This window comes from Botryllus schlosseri, chromosome 4 (assembly GCF_051294905.1).
Source record: "Botryllus schlosseri isolate E-star chromosome 4, Bs_hap1, whole genome shotgun sequence".
Classification (NCBI taxonomy): Eukaryota; Metazoa; Chordata; class Ascidiacea; order Stolidobranchia; family Styelidae; genus Botryllus; species Botryllus schlosseri.
Window position 1 is genome coordinate 1,959,396 of NC_137239.1, and position 25,870 is coordinate 1,985,265.

A 25,870-nucleotide genomic window follows, 5' to 3' on the forward strand; every position below is an offset into this window, starting at 1 on the left:
TTATTTACGGCGTTTCGGACCGTACCTAAGTAAGTCTAGACACAATGATTCGATTCTAGTAGTGAAAGATGAGTTTTTCAAACACATAAATTATATGCCGCTTGTAGATAATAATCAATTTATCAAAGATAATTATAGTTTCCATACTATTTCCGCTACGGAAAGTTGTAAACCTTGGTCGGGGGTATATGGCAACATACGAAACATGAAGTAGCCTACCAATCCACACAATGACACATCTGAGAGGTCAGGATCAAACCAGACCATTGTCACAAAGTGCAACGCATTAGGTGTGGTCGTAAAATTGTCAAATAATATTTAATGTCATATCGAACGGCCATTATATTCACAGTGGTGGCATAGCATAATTGGAACATAATTGAAATTTCCGAATGATTTCGACCCATTCAGATCGAATAACGTAAGTACTCCATTTACAAAGTCATATTGTCGCAGTGCAGTGCTTTTCAACCTTTTTGTGCTCCGTTCGCACTTTTTTTGTAAAATAAATTTCATTCGCACAAACTATAATCGAAAATTGTTATATAAAAAGTAGATGAAGATAGACCTACTTAACAACATTTTGTTCAGATATGCAACAAATTGGCTACTGTGTTACTTGTTGTTTGTTGTATTATTAACGCATATAATTGGCGCTTGCAACATCGTGGTTATTTGCGCCCACACAGTAAATTTCATACATTTCATAATGGCATGTCTTCAAGAACTTGAGTCTTTTTCGGCTCATTTGCTGCCTCCTTTCATGAGTTCGGCTCTCTCTTCGTCTGGGCTTTTTTTTCAACGCGCTGAATTACAGCGGGATCGGCGATGAGGAGCCCAGATAAACCTCGGACACATAGAAACATGGCAGAGCCGAGACTCGAACCATCAACCATCGATGTCGTGACTGCAGTGTTTAACCAACTGCGCCACTCGCTTCCCCTAGGCAACTTTTTTCGCTCGTTTTGCTTCCAATTATTTCACTAAAACCCTTCTCGGCCAAACAATGTTGTGGGGAATTTGTACAAAAACGTCTACTAGTGCTTGGATGGCCAGCTCTTAAAATCTGTTCTGCACTCCTATCCAAAATACAGCGTATTTTTCGCGAGTGAAAATGCTTGCTGGCAGAAATCGTATTTGAGAGCTGACACAAAAGTCCCGCGAGGCTCCAATCTGTCGAAAGGATGAAAAACCTACATGATTGTGTTGAGGCTTTCGCTTTATTTCTTTGGAACATAAGGTGCAAAACGATCAAGGAGAGTAGGCACATTAGAGCTCGCTACCTGATGATACGTTGCTCCAACTTCTGTCTCGCAAGTTTATGAGAAGAGCAAATAACTCATGATACTGGGTGTTCTACTCTTTAGCTCAATCTAAGTTGAGAATTCATGACAGTTTAATAACGATAAAGCAGCTTTTAGACTACCACCAAAATCTAAGTTTTGGTGACATCTCGCGACCCGAGCCTCACCCACGAAAAAGAATTCATTTTGAATATTACAGTTGTAAGCTACGGTTTTAAGGACATGATGACATAAAGAACGCGTACACCACAATTCTACCCACCACAGCGCTACAAAACATGTTTTACGCACGGGATTTCAAATTAGGGCAAATTAAATTCATCTGCGTATCGCGTTGTAATACTTGTCTACTCCGATTGCAAGAACGGGGCTATTCCGTGCCGACAACGGAGCATATCCATATCGAAAAGTTTGGCCATCCAGCATCGGTCATTTTTGACCAAGGTTTTGTCGCCGCTTATGTTTTGGCACCGCATTTTATCAGCGGTTTGTTGGCCAAACATTTACGTCTTCATGTGCCCCTACGCAGAAAGGGTTTGCTCGAAATGAATGAGTCCCATAGGCCTGAACTCGCTCGTTGCACACCCCTACACTATAGTTCATCCCAACGGACCATGTTCTCCAGATAAACCAGTCGGACAAATCTTATCAAGAATTCTCACGATGAAGCCATATATTCTGCGTGTCTCGCTGATTGGCTACAGTACCCAAAACAGTGTCTCGGATATGTAAAAACGATCGCAGAATTTTTTTGCAATAAATTCAACAAATATTACATACATACTAACAGATAGCTCTGGCACCGTGTCGACCCAAAATTATATACCCATTGCGGTACATACTTTAATATCTCGACGGGGTAAAATTTTCGTTCCAGGAACTTGCAATTGTGAGTCTGTAATGATGGTATGTACTACTATCCTCGTGCCTCGCGCTAATCGAACAGTTATTACGAAAATATGATGATTGTTTTGCGAAAGAAAACAAAGTCAATTTGACGTCATTCACAACGGCTTGTGAGAGCTACGATTAGCGGTGCGTCGTAAAAGCTACACAAGTTTTTACCATTGCGTCGCCACTGCAAAAGTTACACTGACCTTAAATTTTCTATTCGGTTTATTTTAATTATTCCAAGTCAGAAAAATTAACAATTATTCACGATTTTCATTCGCACTTGATCCGCATTTTCATTCGCACCGTTCGCACCACCTTCGTCATTCGCACTGCAATTTTTTTCATTCGCACCAGTGCGAACCGTCACACAGGTTGAAAAGCACTGTCGCAGTGGAATCAAAGTGACTTATGTCAATTTTACACATTTGAGAAAATTGACTTTACGTGAAGTTTTCATCCTCTTTCAGCCATATATTGGCCCCGATCAGCTATGAATTATTGAAGCAGGCACAACCATGGCAAAGATATGGCCAAAAACTTGATTTTATTCAGGTTTTAAAAATGGACCTCGAAATTTGAAAACTGGACATAAGTCACTTTGATTCCACTGCGACGATATATATCAGTGCAAACAGATGACCGATTTGACAGCAAGTCGGAGTTTTAAAATAACTACAAACTCGGTATAAAAGAAAGATAATTTCCTATTGCTCATTGCCAGATATCACACACTGAATATCTAAACTGTCCTGAATAATTTGCGTACACGCAGTACTTGCGCAGTACTTGCGCAGTACGCGTGTACGTATGTACTTTCGTCGCCGGCCGGATTCGAACCTTCAGATCGCTCGCGGGTCAGACCAAACAGTTACCTCAAAATCCACGCCTTTGTTTTTCTTTGTATACTTTATTATCGAGGCTATATTAGGATATTACATTAAAGTCCGCACCATACCATCACCTTGATTCGAGAAGAACATAATGACCAAAAGAAATAAGATGACTGGCCATTTAGATACCGTTATATATTACCTAATAGCGATTCTGGTTTCTCTGGACGCCGGGGACCTTTCGAGTTATAAATGATACAGCAGTGCGACCACAGATATTTGATTTATACTTCTCCGTTACTATTATATTATTCATGTACGCTGCATAAAACCAGGGTTGTAACTAGAGTTGGATCAATTACATCATTTTAGTTCAATTACAATTACAATTACTTTCATGAATGTTTCAATTACATTACAATTACAATTACTCCATGCGAAAAATATCAAATTACAATTACAATTACAATTACTCCTTGCATGCTTCAATTACATTACAATTACAATTACAATTGCTGCTGTTGAACATGTAATTTAATAATATAATAATATATATATAACAATCATAAATTCAACCGTGCTCTTTGACAACCGTAGCGTCGTATTTAACAACAATTCAAGTCTAGTTCAGATTGTGTGGTAATAAATGCGTTTATGTGCGTACATAGTATGCTATGTGAGATGTCATTGTGGCGTAATATAAGCGTGTTTTGAATGCTCGGTAATTATGGCTCACGTAATTGGAAATGTAAAATGTTGTTTACCTAATTTCCTATGGGTTAGGATTAAGGATAGGGTGCAGCATGTCGTTGAAAAATTATTATAATATATGCACATGTAGGATTTGCGTCTACAGTATATAATTAAAGAAATAATATTATTTTTATCGAGGGACGTAGGAATTAGGATGAGGAGTGAAAACAAAACTTTGTCAGATAAGACGTTATATAATATCCAGTGGTCTGGTTAGTTAGCCAGACGAAATAACGATGCAGCATCGTGATCTGAAATCGTATTGTAGATTATGCCAACCCACTGATAGATGCGCAAGATGTGAGTCACGGATGAATGCACCGACAAACATACTGCAGAGCCGGCTAAAAGCAGCAAACTTTGTAGTCCTAGAGCTGGCGACCCATGCGTCCAAATTTGAAGCTTCTGGTCTTTATCGTAAGCTATTGATGTACTAATTCCGAAAATACAAAATAAAATCTCGTAAGGGCAATGTAACTGCTCCAAAATAGCCGTTTAATGCCGACTGTTCTGAAAAGTGAGAGCGCTGCAGCAGCATGACCACAACAATTACCAATTACGCCCAGCGATTGTTCAGAACAATGCCGATTCCCAGACTTTCACGACTATTTTGGGATGGTACCATTGCCTGGAAATATACTTTTATTGCGGAATCAGTGCGACACTAGCTTTCGATTAGGACCATACATATCAAATTTCGACGGTTGGATCGCCAGCTATGGGAATATCAATTCTGCTGCTTTTAGCCGGCTCAGCAGTTCGCTTCTCGGCGTATTCAATCGTGAGTCACGTGTTGCGAATCCATCCGTTGGTTAGTAATCTAAAAATTGTATACAATGGCAGCCGAGGCCAGCATAGCGGTAAAAATAAAAAAACTTCGCCCGCAAGGGCGCAGTCAAGGGCTTCCGCGAAATGGATCCACCAAATTCCTTGTCGACATTTAAAGAGAATGCATTATAAGTCAATTGTTTTATGTTGTGCTTGTCAGGTCTCAATAGAAATTTAATGTAATTGAAATTGTAATTGAGGAAAATTTTTGTCAAATTACAATTACAATTACAATTACACAAAATGAAACTGCTTCAATTACAATTACATTACAATTACATTGAAAAATGTAATTAATTACATTCAATTACAATTACAAATTACAATTGATCCAACTCTGGTTGTAACCGAGTCACAGGGCACCGAGTCACAAGTCAATCTCACTTTTATGGTTTTCACTCGTGTCAAGTAAAGTCATTTTTAATTCACCACCGAGTCAAATTTGAGTCCAAGTCAGCGAGCAGAGGATCAAGTCCGAGTCGTGGTATTATGACTCGAGTCCGAGTCAAAGTCCTTGTGTTGACTGCTCAGTTACCAGTTAAGGTCTTGCTAAACCACTTTTTGTAACTCCGTTTCGTGATATCGAACGGTTCGCCTGTATAATTTTTCTCAGTTTAAGCAGTTTGTGGTTGCATTTTCAAGTACCAGTACCATCAGTAGGGTTAGTTCGGATATCAATAATTTTCACTATCCGGATAACGGATACATCCGTATATTTCGAACTTAGCTAACCGGTTAACCGGATAGTGAATCCTAAGTGAGATAATCGATTTCACAAGGTCTGCATGAAAAATGGACCGCAAAATCATTACACAGTGTAATTGCAGCTTCCTCCTTATAAAGCACACCGTATCAATAGTGGCATTCTGTAGCCGGGACCGGAGTTTTGTAACAAAGAGTCCACACGTATTAAATGCTCTTTCTGCTTCCACAAAATGGGTTGAATTATAGTAGGCTAAGCAAGGCTGAATATAGTAAGCAGCGCTTCATTTCTGCCCGTTCTTCTGTTTAGGTGTCCAGTACTGGAAGGACGAGTAGCTGATACCGGAATTGAGGCCGACATGATAGCTCGCTCTAATTCAGTGGTTCTTAACCTTTTTTCCTCCAGCGCCTCCTTTCAAAAATTATCGTGCTCCAGCGCCCCCCAACCTCATATTGAAAGGAATGTAATAAAGACAATGACTAAGAGGGAGGGCCGTAACAGCACTTCGTCAACCCGCCTAAAAACGATTGCCTTGCGCACCCATAGCGTGATAAACCAAACTTTTGAGGGCTTCGCCCCCAAGAACGCCTTATAGCGTGATTTCGATGGTAGGCAAAGTTTGTGTGGCCTTGTCGCCCTAAGGTACCAAAATTTTCTATAATGCATGAATGAATAGGGGTAATTACATATATAAGTCGCTATAAACTTTTTATCCTCTCAGCTCACGTAATCAGATTTACCAGTAGCGCTGAGTGAGCTGTTGTATGGGTAAATAAAGGGCACTTAATTATTAATTAATATATTCGGGCGTGCCCGTAGGTACAATTAATTCGTTACCAGGGCCGTAACAGCACTTCCTCAGCCCGCCCCAAAAAAAAACGTTGGTCTTGGGCCCCTCATCGGGTGATAAGCCAGACTTCCGGGGGGCTTCGCCCCCAGACTCTCCTTCGGCTATCCGCTATTTGCTGATACTAGTCATCTACATTAGGTGTCCGTTTACTGATCCAACAATTCTCGCCTAGACGCGCAAAGCGCGAAAAATTTCAATAATTAATGATTGAATCGGTCAATATGATCGGGAATTGCATTTATATTGATATCAATTTTTATCCTCTCTCTGCTCACGTAAACAGATTTGCCGGTAGAGCTGAGTGATGTGTGATTGAAAAGGTAGGACCCCTCAATAATAATTATACATCTTCGGGCGTATACCCGTTGGCAGGAACGAAACGGCACTTCGTCAGGCCCCCCGAAAAACTTGGGTCTTGGGCTCCCATAGGGTGATAAACCGACCGCCCCCCATCACGTTGTTCGCTCTAGCCACGAAATCAGCTGTACTGTTTAGCGAGCCAGTGCGAAGCGCGAAAACTTTCGATAATTCATGATAAAATCGGTCAGTAAGATCGGGAATTGCATATATATTGCAATCAATTTCTTGTCCCCTCTGCTCACGTTACCATAGATTTACCGTTAGAGCTGAGTGAGGTGCAATGTTCCCTCTAAGCTGCGCACGTGCGCAGTGCTGACACGGTCTCTGCGCACAGAAAATCTATACGTTGCGCACAACAAATACGAAGTTATGACCTCTTTTTAGTCGTTACGCACTGTTGTCCAAGGGTTTGCGCAGTGAGTTGTTGAGTGCGCGCAGACTCGTCAAAACGTAGAGCGAACATTGTGAAGTGTCTTGAAAACTGTAGGGCTCGTAACTAATAATTAAACATATTCGGGCGGGCGAACCCGTTGGTATGACTTCGTTGCATGATGTTATTTCGTGACCTCCTGTCTGCTATATCAAAAAGTATAGAATCCCCCAACAGGGATATCGCCCAACAGGAATATCTAGCTTTAGATATGACTGTCGCCCAATCGTACTGAACTAAAAGACACGCACGATTTCAAATTTGGATTTCTTCTGGTATGTAATTTTTCCCTGCCAGATGGAATTCGTCTTCTGGGGTTCAGATTGCCAAGACAGAAACATTCGGTGCCAGTCATTTAGGCGCCCATGGACAATTAAACCTATATGTCGAAGTTTTCGGTATTAATTTGCTCTGAATACTCATTAGGGAGATGTCCTACCACCGCATCATCTACTGCGAAGCCATTTTTCTCCAGCGCCCCCCATACCGCCCCCCCTGAGCCCAGCGCCCCCCATATCGCCCCTGAACGTTTCCGCCCCCTTCGAAATCGCCAGCGCCCCTTGAGGGGCGCTGGAGGCAAGGTTAAGAACCACTGCTCTAATTCCTCCATGAGAAATTCACATGATCAGGCCCGTAGCCAGCCGAAAAATAAGGGGGTGTTTTAAATAAAACGAGGTGGTTTCGAATTTAGTATCAGCGGAAATCAACGCTTGCACGCACGAACATGTTTCCGGAGTGCGAACATTCCATTTCATTCAGTTTCGCAATGTCACTCATTAATCACAATCTCTTAACATAATAGCCTAATCTCAGCGGCATATTGTCTCCAAGCCACCTAGAGATAGGAGCCAACGCATGCCAGGCCCGGGACTGTGGTTACGCCAGCGATGATATCGTTCGCTCCATGCCTATTGCACATGCGATTGCCCAATGCGCAGGCCAGCGATAATTTCGTGAGCACCAAGCCAATGCAGATGCGATTATGTAGGCCAGGGATGGTATAATGTCCACAGAGCCTATTGCAGATGTGATTCTGTCAGCGGAACTATAGGCTTGTTGAAGACTCGAAAAACCAGGCCAGCAAAGATAGACGAGTTCGCGACAATCAATGAACTAATTTGGCGATCTTCTCAGCGGGAGATTGCGTCGCGTTACACAGTGCATTGACGTATCCTGCTAATTGGCGACACGCTTCTTGCTAATTGGCCGCGCGAAACACTGATAAAACGACTTATTGAAGCTTCCTAAAAGTTTGAAACACATTATTAACGATAATATTTTATCTGGGTAACCGGCAGATTTATATCTGGATATCGGATAATAAGAAAACCTGCGCTTAACCGGTTAACCGGTTAACCGTTATCCGGATAATCCAACCCTACATCAGACGAATTCCCAATTGTGTTGTTACTTCACTATTCTTCGGAATTATAATGAAATATCGATCTTGGACGTCTGAGTCTCGAGTCATATGAATTGATACGAGTCAGTCGTATTTAGAGAAAATGCCTCGAAACAAGTCGAGTCATCAGAAAATCGTGACTCGAATCATTACAACTTTGCATGAAACGGTTTCGCATTGACGTTGTCGCTGCTAGGAATAACAAGTTTTAGGTTGGTTTGTCCTTAAGACTCTAAACTCGGTGAGTTGACATTTTTGCCTTCTCGGAATTGGGTGTCAATGTCAGCGTCTTTTTCCTATTAGCGAGTAGAGTAAAACCACGTGACCGCTGTCGAGTGGTTATAATGCGACCTATGAGCAATGAACACCGTCGATATTCCCTGTCTTGAGGGATTATTTATATTTAATGGACGTATTTCTTACTTAAAATCAAAGAATTTGTTAGAAATATGCAGGATAACATAGACATCTTTGCATCTACGCAGACTGGCTTCGCGGGCCGTAAGTTTGACACCCTGATGTACCGGGCTGGTTCGTTAATGGCACTATACGCCCTTACCATTTTGACTGGCCCGCGAGGTAATTGTCGAAATTAGTTATCATCAAAAAGTAAATTACTCCGGCAATTTAGTGTATAATTGCAAGGCAAACCATAAATTTGATCAGCCTGATCGCGAAATTTGGGATGTTGATGACTAAAATATTAGTTACGACGCATTAGCGTAGCTAGGAGCCAGCCACCATTTTTGTAGATTTTGGCATGTAAGCATAAAGCAGTAGAATCTTTCGCGGAATATTCATTTGAAATGACATTTATTAGCACTTAGCGCGAATTATTGTTGATAGGTGTCATGATATTACAATAACGTTTACAATAACGATTGGGCTAACATGCGACTCTGCGAAGTGTGCTGCCAAAATCTCAGCGCTGAGGAAGCCTCGACGGATATCGCCTAATATTCTTGTCTTGACAATGTGAGCCCCAAATTAGAAATGCCACTAGCAGAGAAAAATAGAAAAATTATGCGCATCGTGTAGAAATGCCACGTTGAGTCAGGTGCATCGCACGGATGAAATTCCTTACGTCTGGTGTTTTTCAGAGTTTCATAAATCTTTCGACTATACAGCAGACGGGAGTTACCGAAATAATAACACAAAACAAAGTAATTGATAACAACGGGCCTGCCCACACATATACCAGTATTAATTACGGCCCTAACTTATTAAAGCCACCGATTCCGACTATACTTACAGTGCATCTGAGCACCTGGGCTGGTAGTTACAAATAGCACGGATATATATGCAACTACGATTTCGTTGACAGAATTCTGCCATTAATTTGATTTCATTCACGATACGCGTAACTAGACAACAACAGTATGCTAACTACCGCTAACAAAAACACTTTCGTAGTGACAACGTTCGACGCACCAGGGTGGCGGGTCTGGTGGAGAACTACCCCAGAAGCTAGAATTATCACCCTGAGAGGGCCAAGACCAGGGTTTTGGGAGCCTGACGAAGTGCTGTTACGGTCCCGAGTCTTTTATGGGGCAGGTCTTCACAACCAATCGTACACTTGGACATTCTGTACCGACACGCGTATACCCTCCTTTCAGAACATCTCATTCGATGAAATCATATTATATGCAGAAGATAAAATATGGGCTTACTAAAATAACACAGAAATACCACTACTAAATTTAATGAGACTTTTATTTTTGTTGAATGCCCTGTGCAAATTAGCTAACAGCACATGGTTCCGTTTAAAACAAATGTTGCTTAAAACGCTTTCTTTAAAGCATGTTTTAAACACTGTGTTAAACAGAGCCCGCAAAAAAATTCAAGGCGTATGATTATGCCATAATTGTGTAAATACCTTCCAAAAACATGCATCATGACTGTACGGACTATTTACACCCGATATAACCGACGTATGCAATATGTAATGGATAGAACCTTCGAAATGGTCGGTTCAGCAGCTACATAGTTCGTAGATCAGGGTTCACCAACTTTTGTAAAACCAAGAGCTAATTCTTGGGTACTGATTTACAACGGGCTACCAGTTGTTACTCCCACCATTTATCCGTTCGCCGTTGGATTTGTTAACGTATACACATTCAGAGCACTGAAGAGGGTTTCCGCCCCTTACCAAGAACAGAAAACCCTCACTCACCTGGACTCACACCAACGTCTGTACAGGCTCAGTTGCGTTGCCTCACTACACGCCGAAGCGCCAATCTCCGAGTCGAGACTCCGGAACATGAATTAGATTCCCGTTAGGTTTCCGTGTGGTCGAAGACGAGCAACGCCCCGATTGCAAACGGCGTTCGTATGGTTATTAGTGTCGACTGACCCATGTTCAACTGCTGCTCATTTGAAATCCTTCTCCGCTTCGACCTTCAAATTTCGCATTTGAATATTTGCTACTGCGACCGCGGGCTACTCATTTGGTATTCGCGGGCTACCGGTAGCCCGCGGGCACCGCGTTGGTGACGCCTGACGTAGACATAGATCATTGGCAGGAAATGAATGTTATGATGATGATGACCGCCGACCGTAACAATGCTGTAAGACGATGTATAGTCCTGATTAAGAATATTTTTGGTCTGTATATTACTGAGGTTGGAAGCCAGTTTCGTCAAAGCAGCTATATTTGCCCTGTATTTTCCATAGTCAAGAACAATCGACCAGGATCTCACAATTGAATATTCGTGACGTCACGACTAAAATAAACATGTTTCAAACAAGGGACTAGTTTCAAATATTTTTGTTTTAAATAGATTTTGTTTTAAATGCAACCCTAATGATATATGAATAAACGGACGTAATATTTAAAATGAATCCGAGGCATACCTGAAAGATGAAATATGCAATTGTTACCTTATTGCTGATATGACAAATTTACATAGCATTAATATAACATTACTTATACACTATTTTACAGGGGAAAGCCAAGAATAGCTCAAAGGAAAGTTATGAGCGAAAACTAGGAATAAATTTCAGTATTCTCATGCTGTTGGGATTGACGTGGATATTCGGCCTTTTCTTGCCTATTGAAGATGAGACTACAGCGCTTGCATTTGCATATATATTCACCATTTTAAATTCTTTGCAAGGTATAAAATGCTTCCATTTTCATTACTGAACAATTCATCTAATATTCGCGCATAATATGTCTAGTCCTTCTGGAAAATACAGTACAAGCACTCATGATATGAATTATTCTGAACGCATATCAAGCTAAAATCGATGGATCTGCAATAGTATAGTCCGTGCAGTATAGTATATTCGTGACGAGTTACTGTATCCCAAAATGTGCATTGTATGTATTTGCACCTGAGTTCATTCAGAACATCAGATTTCATTGGCCAGACTGTATGTATAGTTAAGCAAGGTTAAAAGTGTGTATACTGCCCTCCTTTTTCTTGTCCATTCCAATCAGGAGTTTCGGCGGAAATCACTTATAGATATAGTTAACGTTTTTCATTATGTGGACAGTGGCGTGTCGCAGCCACAACCACAATTCACGGAGTGTCACAAAAAACGCTTGTGATGTTCAAGGCTATATGACAATTTTAGTAGTGAAACGGACCTCACCTTGTACTACTACCTCTATCCGGGATCAAAAGGGAGCCTTATCACTCTTATCAACCATGTCATTTATTTGTGCCCATCCCAATCGTAGACAGGGCAATTTCAACTTCATTATATTCATCACCTAGCTAAATTATATTCATTGGATACTTATAGGAGACAAGGTAGCTTCGAATCTTATGGGATAAACTGCCGATATATTTATATAGCATAATTTATTGATGTTACAGCGTAGGAATTGACAGTGCTCTTTCCAATAGGATTATTCCTACTACTGCTCTACATCGTGAGAAATGAAGACGTTCGCAAATCGGTCCAAACTAAGCTCACAACGTTTTCCGAGATATTCGCTCCCAACAATGCAACCTCAACAATATCAGATCAAAGCGGGTGAGAGTTTTATTAGGCATAACTTCACCTATACCATGTACAAGCACAGCTAAGTAAAGCCTATGGATTTCGACTCATGCGCTTTACTTCAAAAATCTCTAAAGAAACCGCATGAAGTTTGCTAAATTCTGGTTCGTCCACCATACCGTTGCTAACTGAACGACCTCACATAAACACTATATCTAGCTGTACATAAGGGCTCTTCAAAAATGACTTTTTTTTCTCAAATTGTACTGGCTACTTGATAAAATTGTTAGGTTACCTAATTTAGGCCTACACACAAAATTTGGTTCAATTCCAGCTAGTAACCGCTTTGCTACAGGAGAAGAAAGTTTCTATTTATTATATAAAAATAAATGATAAAAAATTTGAACATTTTCAGTTCACCCCATGAAAGTGTTGGGCTGTCTATAGAAACCATGCTCCCCAAATTTGGTTCAATTCCAACCCGTGAAAGCGGAGTTATTGCCGTCGAAAAATTTGGATTTGAATAACCGATTCTTTGTTTATTTATTATAGTTTTGCTCACCGTAAATACTATTTTATTCAAATCCAAATTTTTCGACGGCAATAACTCCGCTTCCACTGGTTGGAATTGAACCAAATTTGGGGAGCATGGTTTCTATAGACAGCCCAACACTTTCATGGGGTGAACAGAAAATTTTCAAATTTGTTATTATTTATTTTTATATAATAAATGGAAACTTTCTTCTCCTGTAGCAAAGCGGTTACTAACTGGAATTGAACCAAATTTTGTGTGTAGGCTTAAATTAGGTAACCTAACAACTTTATCAAGTAGCCAGTACGATTTGAGAAAAAAATTCTTTTTTCAAGAGCCTCACTGTACATGCCAAGCGTAGTAATTAGTGATGGTGTGGACGTGACATTCGCGTTACACGTTCGCCTTCTGTGCGTGAACCCCAGACATGTGGAGGTTCGCGTGCGCAAACGAACCTTGGTGGGCTCTGCACAGTGAACTTTTTCTATTTATTTCAATTGTACAAGCCATTATAACATATTAGGTTAAAATACTTCAGACCACTCTCCACATGGTATAATGGCAGCATCAAAATGCATTCAGCACTAAACTAGCACACACCTTCATATTCAGTTCAGAAATTTTATTTGCTTTTTTTGGTAAAGTTTTCCCGAAATGATCAGCTTTCCTTTGCGAATATTTAGTGACTCACTGCAGTGAGCTTGCTGCGCAATCACACAACATGAAGAATGAAATGCACTACATGTGGCGAGATAGCGTCGTGGTATCAACAACAGCTGAAACACGAAAAGGTTACGATTTAGAGACCGACCAGGATTGGATTTACCGATTTTCTGGGAGATTGATATGCCGTGTGGCGAATGCCGACAAACTTTATTCAGATCATTCAATAATGTACTTATGGTAGGCTTACCATATGTCCTCTTTTAAGAGGATTTGTCCTATTTTTTGGCTTTTTTGAAAGTGTCCTCGGAGGACGCCCTTTTGTCCTCTTTTTTGAGATTTTGTCCTCTTTTTTGAAAATTTAGGTCAGATTTAGAGCAAATTGCGAGTGATATGCCGGAAATTAGCACAGAAGTGACGCTCCGGCGGGTATTTCGGAGTGAAAAACGGTGATTTTAGCTCTGAGCGAAAAGATGACCTTTTTTTTCTAGTCATTCGATCACGAAGTGGGAAAAATTCACCGGTTTTTGAGAATTCTTCTCCGGTTTTGCAGATCTGAAATTTCTGAAAAAGTGTCCTCTTTTTAGAGTTCCAAAATATGGTAAGCCTAACTTATGGTGCACTACACTATGGTATACTCGTTGACAATTAGCATGAGAGGTACAGCCCTATGCCAAGTTATCTTAAATCAAGAGGATTGTTGGTTGTGGAAGAATAATTTAATTAAATAAATTAGCATTTTTTCTGAATTTCAAGTTGGAACAGGATTAGGATTGGACATGGACTTAAATATACATAAGTTATGGATTAGGATTTGAAACTTCGGATTTGGATTGGATTAGAACATAGAAATTCCAAATCCGCTAATCTCTGGTTCATACAGGCTTCTCTTAGTCATCGGATTCGAATAATCGGTGTCATAGAAAAATCTTAGAAATAATGGAGCGTGCTACAAACCGGCAGATACGAAATCATAATAAAGCATATTGGTCAGGTGTAAATGAACATTGCAGTAAAAACGCAATGAATATCATAAACAACAACAGTACATGTAGGTCAGTGGTTCCCAACCGGGGGGAATTCCCCCTTTGGGTGGAACTTTGAAATTTTTAGGGGGAATCTGGCTTTGGCTTTGTATCGGAATATACTGTGGGTTCGCAATGTGTGGTGAGATAGCGCACTGGTGTAATCCACTGCTGCAACACCAATGGGTTGTGGGTTCGAGTCCGACAGAGGTCGACTCTAGAATTCCTGCATAAGGGTTGGAGGTTTATCTAGGCTGCTCCCTGCCAACTCATCCGCGTAAGCGGTGTCTCATAAAAGCCTAGAAGTGGGCCGTGCTATAATTCAGCAGCCTCGGTAAAAAAATGACGGAAATTGGAATGGTGTAAATGACCATAGTAGTCAACGCACACCATGAACACCTCAATACAAAGATACTAGGTTCACAAGGTTTTTAGAATTTTATGGAAGAGCTGAAGTAGAAACTAGTTCTTTACAATTGCATGTTTCTTTGGCGGATTTTAAGCCGGGTGTATGTTCAAATGCCTTCCGTAGATATTACACCCCCTGGTAAAGTGAGGCCCACGAGACGATTTCGTTGGGCTCGCGACAGCCTCGCGACCAAATTGCTACTAAACAGGAAAAAGTCAAGCCGAATTCTGCATAAGGACGCTACCTTTTCAAGCCAACATCTGAGCTAACGTGAAAAACATCAAATTCATCGATACGACTCAAGGGTATAGCAAGCGGACTTAATGATTTGTTTTTCGTCAGCGGCTAGCAGACCGGTAAAATGAACAAGTCAAATTTAGCCGTCCATTACCGGTGCGGTTCGCATTCGACATAGTTCAGACATATCTGCTGAATATGTTTGGCCAGTAATTCCTCAGTTAACAAATGGCCGAGCGTTGAAAAGCACCTTTTTTAGTCACAGGCACCTTTTTCATAGGGAGGGGGGGGATTTTAGATCAAATATCGGCCAAGGGGCCACGAGACGAAAAATGTTGGGTACCACTGACTGATGCAGGTAGTCAGCGAGTTGTGTTCATTCAACTAATCATTTATTGACATCAACGAAATTGATACAAAGAATACATCGTTATTTAATGTAAAAAACGTAGCAGGCTTATTGGATCTATCTTGACTTCATATGTTCATTGTATCACAAAAACCGAATTCGTCGGTCGGCTATTGGCTACTGAATAATTTAATTTAAAGGCAATATCCAAAAAGAATAGAAATGCATATTTTACTCAATTCATTGATCAATATCAATGAAGCAATAGTCTGACCCCGTAAGCATACTTTGTCCGGTCTAGCCTAGGCGTAGGGGTGCGGCGTAAGCTTATCTACTCTTGCGAGTCGATATCGAATTTGTGTTGAAAGCGACTGAATGCAATGATTTAGTGGAATTATTTTAGAATTAGATTTTTTTCACTGCCAGTTATATCCCGGTTGTAACCAGCGTTGCACAACCCTTTGCTAAAATACCATGATCGCGCAGACATCGGATTGAAGTCTGCCCCTACTGCTAAAACTATAAGCAATTGAAGATGTGACTTTAGCAATATGGAGGTCATGAATTACCAATATGGCGTCACGTGACGTCATATGCCCATGTTCCTCGTTTGCGTGCACGTAGAACCTTTTAAAGCAGTTACTACCAACGTGGGCGATATCACCCCCCTCCCCAAGGGACTGTTGGGGCGCGTGCAGATTATAGTTCAAAATCAAATCAAATAGATGATCATGATATTTTTGCTGCAATTGTATTTATTTGATAAAATATTTCTTTTTTTGTGGTAACTATATGCCCGTCGCTCTTGTTAGAAGCGAATCGTTGTACTGGCGTCAAGATTTGTAGACGTGGTTGTTAGTTGCTAGCACAGTACTTTATGGATTTTAGCTCATTATTGTTTTCAGAAAGTTGAATCTGTCGGCTACAAAAGAAGAATCTTCTTCAAATACGGATAAGTGGAAAAGCCCGTACGGTGAATACGTTTCGACTGAAGTGGCTGACCCGCGAACGACAGGAAATTACAATGATTAGTTTACTGTGTTCCTAGTATATCTTCACATGATCGAATTTATGCATGGCGCCGATAGATGATTTATTGAAAAAATGCAATTACTCATTTGGGAATTGATTGAAGTTGAAGCACGTTATTATTCGAGAGTTGGCCTGGGGATTGTGAAATAGACAGTTAAAATTTTGTAAAACTCATGTTTGGAAGATCGTTTTTAACAGAACACCGAGTATATTATATGAATAGATCAAACATATGTCCATATTACAGAAGATGAAAATATTATTAGGAAATTTCATGTCTAAGCAAAGTCGTGGACAAAAAAAAATCGTTGTGGATATTATGTGTTTGACCCTATCTAATTTAGTTCAACAATGCAATGTATTATTCAAATCACGCAATGCATATTTAGTAAATTATGAATATTTGCAGCGTCTGGCGTAAATAGCTTATAGTGACATAGACTAAATATTTTTTCTTATAGACGGCTACATTAATGCAACTGTATCCCATTATATCGAATAGGAGACAGCAATTTTATATCAATTCTATATCAATTGTAATGTAAAATTAACATGTAAAATATTGATGATACAATCCAGAACGTACAACAGTGTTTATCAACCTTTTTGTCTTCGCGGACCTTTTTTGGACAGTCACGGACTGCGCAAATCCCTCAAGTTTCCGATCAAAATTAGCCCAATTAAAGTGCAACCGTCATCTGTCTTGTACAAATATTAACTGTTGGCTTGTAATAAACAAAACGACTACTTAAACAGAATATCATACTATGTGTAGAAATTGGGTACACTTTTATTTTTTCGAACTAAATTTTGCAGCGTTATTTATTGCCCCGAAGATCCGCTTCTTCGATCTGATATGAACGAGTGCCGAAAATACATTTGGTGGCGAAAGTAATCTGGACGGGTAAAGCTTACGACGACATCTGTTGGTGCGATCGCAACATTTATGACACCAAAATTGAGAGAGTTTTAAATGAACATATCACGTCCAGCCTATAGTCCTTTCAATCTACCATCTCATGCTGAAGTAATTCTGGACTAGTGGTTATATATATCAGGGACAAAATAGACTTGATGGCGAGGTTTCAATATCTTCATTGTGAAGGATAAGAAAAAAATTAAATAAATTTTATTTCGAACGACCATTAATTTGCTGACACTGACAACGTCAAATCCAAAATGTTTTGTAAACAGTTCGAAGTCACCCTTACTATCTCAAAAATATCATTTCTCTAGAAGCCCCAACAAAATATCCTTAGACAGCAACAATGTGCTTAACTGCTTATATCAGTAGACTATTGGCAATTAGGCAATTAAAATGAGATTGCGCAAGGATATTTCCTCTCAGACGAACATTCTGAAATGTGAGTTTTACCAACTATGACTCGAAACTGACTTAGGCTTTACCTAAATTATAGGGAATTTGAATTAGGTCACCAATTATTTTGCAAATTTTTCGCGAACCCCTTAAAATCCTTCGCGTACATCCTAGGGGTCCGTGGACCCCCGGTTGAGAACCACTGACGCATAATGTTTGCTGTCCGATAAAAATAGGCTGCGCCACCCCGCCACACCGTACATATATATTATTTAATCAAATATCAATATTGAATTTTAGCTTAGTATCCCAATTTTATATACTGCAGCCCGCAAATGGATTCAAATGTTAAACCAGCCCCGAGCTAAAAAGTTTGCGTTCCCAGGTATATGCTAGATTAAGGGTCGGGAGCCTATGGATGACAAGCGATATATGTTTTTTTGGGCATAAGGTATGACTGGTTGCCAAACATTCATTTGTGCACTGATTTGATCAATATTGCAGCGACTTGCGGGGTAACTTCTCATCACGGCCAGAATAATTATTCTTTTTGCAGTATAAACGTGTCTTTGAGAGGTAACAACAATGCTGTCTTCGGGGTTAGGGGCGTGGACCTCCCTTAAAAATCATAAAATTTATGTTACTGTCGCTCCGGCGATCAAAATTTCTCACGGGCTAGATGTGCCCCGCACAAAATCCTGGATTGCACGATACGTTGAATGATCTAAGAGAATAATAGACATGTGGATAGTGGATACCCATATCACAACTTAGTTTTCAAATACACATCGTATACCTGATCTACGGTGCGAAATGAACCCCCGTACAAGTGACATACACAATTACAAACTGGAATTACAAACAACGCCACAGCTATCCACGTCCTTAATTGATAAGTAGTTTCGCAATACCGGTGCTAAAATGGAGGCCTGTAGCGCAACCTTAAATCTTTTCGCCGGATACTTTGAGAAGTAAGTAGTCGAGTAGTATTTAGATTTTCGGAATCATTGCGACAGTTACAATCGATTATTGATAGTTCCTATTAATTCTAAGCTATTTATGATGTATTGCGCTATCAATAGTGAAGCTAGGGACGTCCGTGCTTTACCCCTTGTTTCGGACTTTATTTTCTAAGAATGAATATACATATTGCGTGATTTAGGGTAAAAAAAGTTTAAAATCTGGTCATTCATGGATATCGGTAGAAAATACCGGGGCAAAAAGTATTAAAAAAATGATATGTGGGATCTATTTATGGGTATATCAGGAGCGTTAGGTCTAAAAAATTATTACGTTAGCCGAATTAGCTCTGCTTCTTGAGATCTTTCTATTTCCTACATATGCCATGAAAAATAATAATATAAGTTATCTCTCGTTCAGGAGGTAAATATGGGCTTAGATTAGTTAACGTCTACTCCCATCTAGTACTAACATATGCGTTGCAGTGCACTGAATAAACAATAATTAGTTTTGTCCTGAAAATGATCATTGAAAAAGTGATTTTTTTCGACAGATGACGTAAATAACCCCCAAATTTGAGGAACAGAAAGAGTCGAATGACACTTATCTAAAATTTAAACCTCTATCAGACGCTTGTTATTATTAGATACTCTCCCTTGCTATCATTTTCAGAAATTTCAATTGATGGGTATGTATGTACGTATAAACGGTTTTACGGTGCTCGGCTACTAGGGTCCTGTGAACCAGGCCTGAGAGAGTATAGTTAAATCAGATATATCTACACAGTACAGCAAATTCTACGACCGGAATAACCATGTGCGGATCCGTTAACATCCATTCCAAGGTCAAGCTCACAATGGTACATCTTTTATATATTGTCTCTGGTGATCGCTACGAGGACATGTCAGTAGAAAATGTTCGACAGTTTCTGGTAGGCCGCACGTTGCGCATTGACCACTGTCGTGACAACTCATGCGATGAAGGTGCGAGCTCAATATACAGTGTCCAGATTGTAGTCGCAATATAATTGATGATTCCCCCGTGAAAAATTTCGTGGACGAGGACTGCATGAGAACGGTTAGTGCATCCGAAGGTACGTGAAGTCTCGATCGATGCCGTTGAAATCCGGCATCACTTCTCAGCACATATTCCATTGGGGTATGACTTCATTTCGGGAAGTGACAGAATCACTCCGTTTTCGACACACGACGTACGAAACGAAACTCAATACACAAAATGCGATGTGATGAACAGATAATAAGAATCCGAAGCGACAAAGCACGGTGTCTCAATCTGGTATCCATCTCAGCCTATTGCCCGATGCAGCAGTGTTCTATCTCTAGCTATCTTCCCTCGGCTTCCAAGCTCTTATCATTCCCTTCCTAAAAAAACCTCTATGAGCTGGTCTTTGTCGTCGTTTTTATTTTGTGAAGAAGCGGTTGCCACAGCAATGTAGGAGATTACCCGAGATAAAGCGATGACGCTTCGTAAGGTGCTACCAGGGTTGTGATGACTCGAGTCATGACTCGACTCGAGTCAGACTCGAGTCACGATTTTTTTATGACTCGACCTGACTCGAGTCATTTTCTTAAAATGGGAAAATGACTCGACTCGACTCGAGTCAATATTTGGATTGACTCGACTTGTACTCGAGTCATTACGCATGACTCGACCCAAGTCATTGACTCGGCTTATTTTATATGACTTGAAGATGACGAAATTTGCGAATCATAATGGCTAGATCAACGCATCCGACGAATTCTGCCGACATCGCTATTTGTCACCACTGCTTTCGTTGCACTTGTCTGATATCAGATATGCCGCCGTAAAAACAACAGAAAATGATACATTTTAGCAATGCATTGTACAAAATCGTCCAGTGATGAAGAGGTAATAGATCCTCCGCAATTAAAGTACTCAATACTTTTCAATTATACAAGCAAACAATTGAATCAAAGTTCAATTAGAGCCAACGAAATGACTGGTGGAAATGGTGAAGAGACTGATAAGCTCATGTGTAGATTTGAAGGCGATGATTCTTTGCATTTTTGGGCGACTAGAAAGAATGAGTATTCAATGCTCTTCAGTGTGGTTCAAAAATGCTTGTCAATTCCTACATCTAGTGCACTAGTGGAACGTGTATTCAGTAGATGTGGATTCATTCTACGGCCATGCCGCTTTAACATATTTGAGGATCTCCTTTCTACATTAGTATTTTTGAGGTGTAACTCATTGATTTGATCTGCTGTCTGTGAAACACACAATGCGCCTCGTCCATTTGACGTTTTGTTAGGTATGTGCATTGTACACGTGAGTAATAATGAATGGCTAATGTTGTGTGATGTTTGTACAATATGGCTGTTCTAAAATAACTTCTTTTTTATTTTACTGGGTGGTTACTTGATAAAATTGTTATGTTGCATAAAAGGAACACTGAATCTGGCTTAGTTTGAAAAAAGTGGAATCAATGATGTGAGAGGAGAATATTTTGGATTTGAAAATAAATGGAGTATTTTAGTGAGAAATTCTTTCATATAATATAAATACATAGTAGTAAGCCAACTATTTTGTCATATCCAAAACATTCTACTCTAATAACTTCACTTTTTCTAGTTGGAATTGAGTCAAATTTGCTATAAATCATATTTTTACACGATGTAACAATATCATGAGATAGCCGGTAAAATTCGAAAATCTCTATTTGTAATTAGTCTAAAATTTTCTTTCATAGCATTGCATTCTACTGGTTGGAATTGAACCAAATTGGATTTTTTAAGCAATCTAGCAATTTTAAGAAGTAGCCGGAAAATTTGAAAAAATGGTTTTGAACAGCCCCATTGTACAGTTATTTCTCCAATGCTGTAACTGCGATGTAGTCTGTAATGCAATTGGGAAAATCTTTAGTATAATCAAAAGGTATCTGTTCTGTTGTCACTGCATAATGCACATAGTTGCACGCACGCTTTTACAGCATGCTGGCCTGTTGTAAATACCTCTACATAAACATGCATCTATTATTATTATTATTATATTCTTTATTCACAGTAAAACTGGTAGATACACACATAATCCGGGGAGCAACCTGCCCCCAAAGGAAAATGGCGAGATTGGAGTAAATTTTTAAAATTTCAGTAATACATTCAAATTGTTATTCCTATGCAATACACGGAGAAGTCAGATTACAGAATTGCAGCAGATGAAGAATTGGCAAGGGTTACAGAGCAGAGGTAGAGATGATTGAAGATGAAGAATCGAAATTACAGAAATTATGCTGTGATTCACAAGCGTAATTTTAGTCCAGTGGTGCATTCAAGGCCTTCCGAAGAATGTGCACAGTGCCCAATAATGTGATCTTTTGGATCATGTCGAATCGAACGTTACCCGGAATTTGTTGGATATGTCTCATGAGTTTTTTGCTCACGACCCCTGTAGCACCAATGACTATCGGTACAATGTTTATTTTGCATCGCCACATTTTCTCACATTATTATTATTATTATTATGTATTATTATGTATTATTATTATTATTATGTATAAAAACATTTAGTGGTGCTTTTCGCATCGAAGGCTTTTTGCACCACGGCGATTTAGATATTTTGATCAAAATGATAGCATGAAATGTCATGAAAATACAAGATGAGTACATAGCTAAATGCGACTCTTTGACTCTCGTATGAAGTCCAGTAGATCGGCAATAATGTTGATGTCCGTTAAAAGGTTATATAGCTGGAACGGTACGTTCTTTGTCTGCGCGATACGTTGTAGTTTTCTTCTTATCTCGGTCAGATGTGAGCAGGTCATAATATAGTGTTCGACCGTTTTTAATTCACCGCAATGCTCGCACAATGGTGATTCCGAGCAGCCAATGTGGTGGAGATGTGCATTGAGTCCGCAGTGACCGGTGCGTAGTCGAAACAACGTAGCTTCGCTGCGTCTTGGTGGGACTGATGGTAATTTCACCTCCAGATTTGGTCGGAAGATTTTGTAATGGCTTCCTGTTTCTGAATCGAGATATTCCCGGTTCCAAATAGCTTTGCATTTATGTAAAGCGATTTTCTTCGCATCGTCTATAGGGATGTCATGAATTGTGATGGCACGGTGTGACGACGTCGCCTCCTAGGCCAGACGATCGGCTAATTCATTGCCGGGAATTCCTGCGTGACCCGGAATCCATATGAGCGTGATTAATTTTCCTTCACTCGTCAACCTGTTGAGAACATTAACGATTTGATTAACGATAAAATGTCCATCTGTTCGATAGTTAGCTATACAGTCTAGTGCACTAAGGCAATCGCTGAGAACAACAGCTCGGGTAACGTTATTCGTTTCGATCCAATGAAGAGCGGATAATATTGCATATGATTCTACTGAAAATGACGACAGGGCTCCTTGGCATTTATGGGATATTGTTACATTCCGATCTTTTACGAATATCGCATAACCAGTGGCATCCGTGGTCTTCGATCCGTCTGTAAAAACATGTAAATGGTTTGGGTATGAGCCCATTAGTTCAGTATAGGCTACGTCCACAATGTATTGGAATGAGTGACGATTGATAATTCGTGATGATGACAAATCAACCTTTAAATCTGCGATTGTCCAAGGCGCTGCTCGAACGAGTTCCTTGCCGCGAATACACTGGTCGTCGAGTGGGTTTGATCTTGTTAGGAAGTTGAACGTACAATATCTGTTTCTTAATAGGCAGTATGTGTCTTCCCACGTTGTCTGGAGTAATTCAGAGTTTGGGTGGTTCGACTTAGGTAAAGTTTCATATCGGTATTTCAAACAAAGAAACTGGTGTCTTATGTGTATTGGCATCTCGTTGCACGACGCTTCTATCGAACATATCGGAGTGCTTTTCATCGCACCACAGCACACCCGTAATGCCTTATTAGTGATTGCCGCGATTTTCTTGAGGTACGTTACAGGCGCGAAGAAATACGCCTCCATTCCATAATCGATCACGGATTTTACTAGAGTTCGGTACAAAGTTAGAAGTACATGTTTCGAGGCCCCCCATTTCGTTCCAGACATCAGTTTCAGGAAATTTATCCGTTTTTCGCATTTTGAGCAATGTAGTCAATATGATACTTATAGTTTAGTCTTTTGTCAAATATTATTCCAAGGTATTTGTAAGTATCCGCAAAAGTGACCACGTGATCTCCCATACGTAGATTGGGAAGAATTACTTTCCTTTTCCGGGTGAAAAGCATTGCGACAGTTTTTTGACTGGCGATTTCAAATCCCCAATTCCTACACCATTGGTGTACTGATTCTAGTGATATCTGTATCTCAGAAGCGATAGCTTCAATGTTCAGGTCACTTTGCCATAATGCAATGTCGTCGGCGTATAATCAGCAGTGTGAAGTCACAGTGGCGGGGAACATGCATCTATTGATTCTCTATCAACTAGTATCTTGACGTGAATTTGTTGGTTCTCTATCAGATAGTATGTAGACGTGAATTCGTTGGTTCTCTATCAGCTATTCGTGAGCTATCGTCGATGTGTTCATAATAAAAACTGAATGCTTGTATTGGTGATGTATCAGACTGACAAGTGAAATATTTGATTTTAAGTTCTAAGATTGGTAAAGTTTTCTTTAGCATCGGTAAATGAGGCCAGGACCTGTCCGTTATCTGCCTAAATAAACACGTGCCAAGACTCTGATAGGGACAAAAAGAGCATGTTTCGCAAACAGGGAGTTCGATATCACCCAAGCAGGATTGAAAACATGAGTTGAACATGACTTCAATACTGTGACTTGGACTCGACTCGAGTCATAACACCATGACTCGGACTTGACCCTTTAAGCGGTGACTTGAACTCGGACTCGAGTCTGTGATGAATTGAAAATGACTCGACTCGACTCGAGTCAAAACCACAAAAGTATGATTGACTCGTGACTCGGAACCATGTGACTTGGTTACAACCCTGGGTGCTACTGCCGAGAATTCAGCGGTAGCCTTCCAAGTCGAAGGCATTGCAAGCCTTCACAGCTGCAACACACCCAGGTATAGTAGAATATGGGAATAAATTATTGGGTCATCGCGCGGGCAATATGTCCGTAGCGTTGGAACAGCGGGAAATCCCGATCGCGGGAAATCCCGATCCCGGGATCCCAGGATTTGAAGCAATCCCGATCCCGGGATTAATCCCAATGAAATACCGGGATTTGTAAACAGCATCTACCAAGACTTACGTAGCAAAGCAGTGTCACAAACTCAGCTGATTGTCTGAAACAATTATTATTTATGTGATATTAAAACCAACTATGGCATAGCAATGAACTACACAATCACTTGCGTCGTAGTCTACGGATCGTAGCAGTGTATCGGTGCGTTACAAAGACGGTGCTGTGGAGGTGAAATACAGATCGGAGTAAGGGCGAATTTCGAAGATGTCACTGTGTGGCAAGCTTTTTGTTTTGTAAATCTACAGAAAAGGCTAAATGCAACTTGTGTCAAGACTAGGGTTAGTTCGGATATCAATGATTTTCACTATCCGGATAACAGATATATCCTTATATTTGGAATTTATCTAAACGGTAAGCTGGATGATAATGCTGAGTAAGACAATCGATTTCACGAGGCTTGCATGAAAAAGGTATCGTAAAATCATTACACAGTGTTATTGTAGATCCACGTGTACGCGTAGTACGAGCGAATACGAGAAAAAAATCACGCAAATTTAATATTCACTGCTCCTGCAACGCCCTCTTTATAAAGCACAATGCATCAATTGTGGAATCTGGAGACATGGCACGAGTTTTTTAAACAAAGAGCCCACATGCACTTAATGCTATTTCTGCTTCCACAGATGTGGGTTGAATAGTAAGCAGCGCTGTGTAGAGGGTCTAAAGCTTGGCAGGCAGTTTCCCAGAAGCTTCAACTACCGTACATTGCTTTTGGTACTGGAAGGACGATAGCTGATACTTGAATTTATGCCGACATGATAGCTCGCTCTAATTTCTCCTTTAGAACTTCACGTCTCAAGTCATAGATAGACAGGAGCTAACACAGGGGTGGCCAACCTTTCTCA

General features: G+C 40.2%; 1 protein-coding gene across 2 annotated transcripts in view; it reads left to right on the top strand.

Moving 5' to 3' along the window:
- Positions 1-25,870, top strand: part of LOC145437845 (adhesion G-protein coupled receptor G7-like) — a 449,423-nt gene that overhangs the window by 285,404 nt on the left and 138,149 nt on the right. The window contains exons 21-23 of one of the 2 annotated variants that reach the window (XM_080315184.1): positions 11,299-11,470; positions 12,209-12,338; positions 16,426-19,027. The exons of the other annotated variant lie outside the window; for it this stretch is intronic. Of the exons in view, the coding sequence (XP_080171310.1) occupies positions 11,299-11,470; positions 12,209-12,338; positions 16,426-16,552 (429 nt within the window). The 3' untranslated portion in view covers positions 16,553-19,027. Of the gene's footprint in view, positions 1-11,298; positions 11,471-12,208; positions 12,339-16,425; positions 19,028-25,870 lie in introns of those variants that run through there. 2 annotated transcript variants of the gene reach the window in all.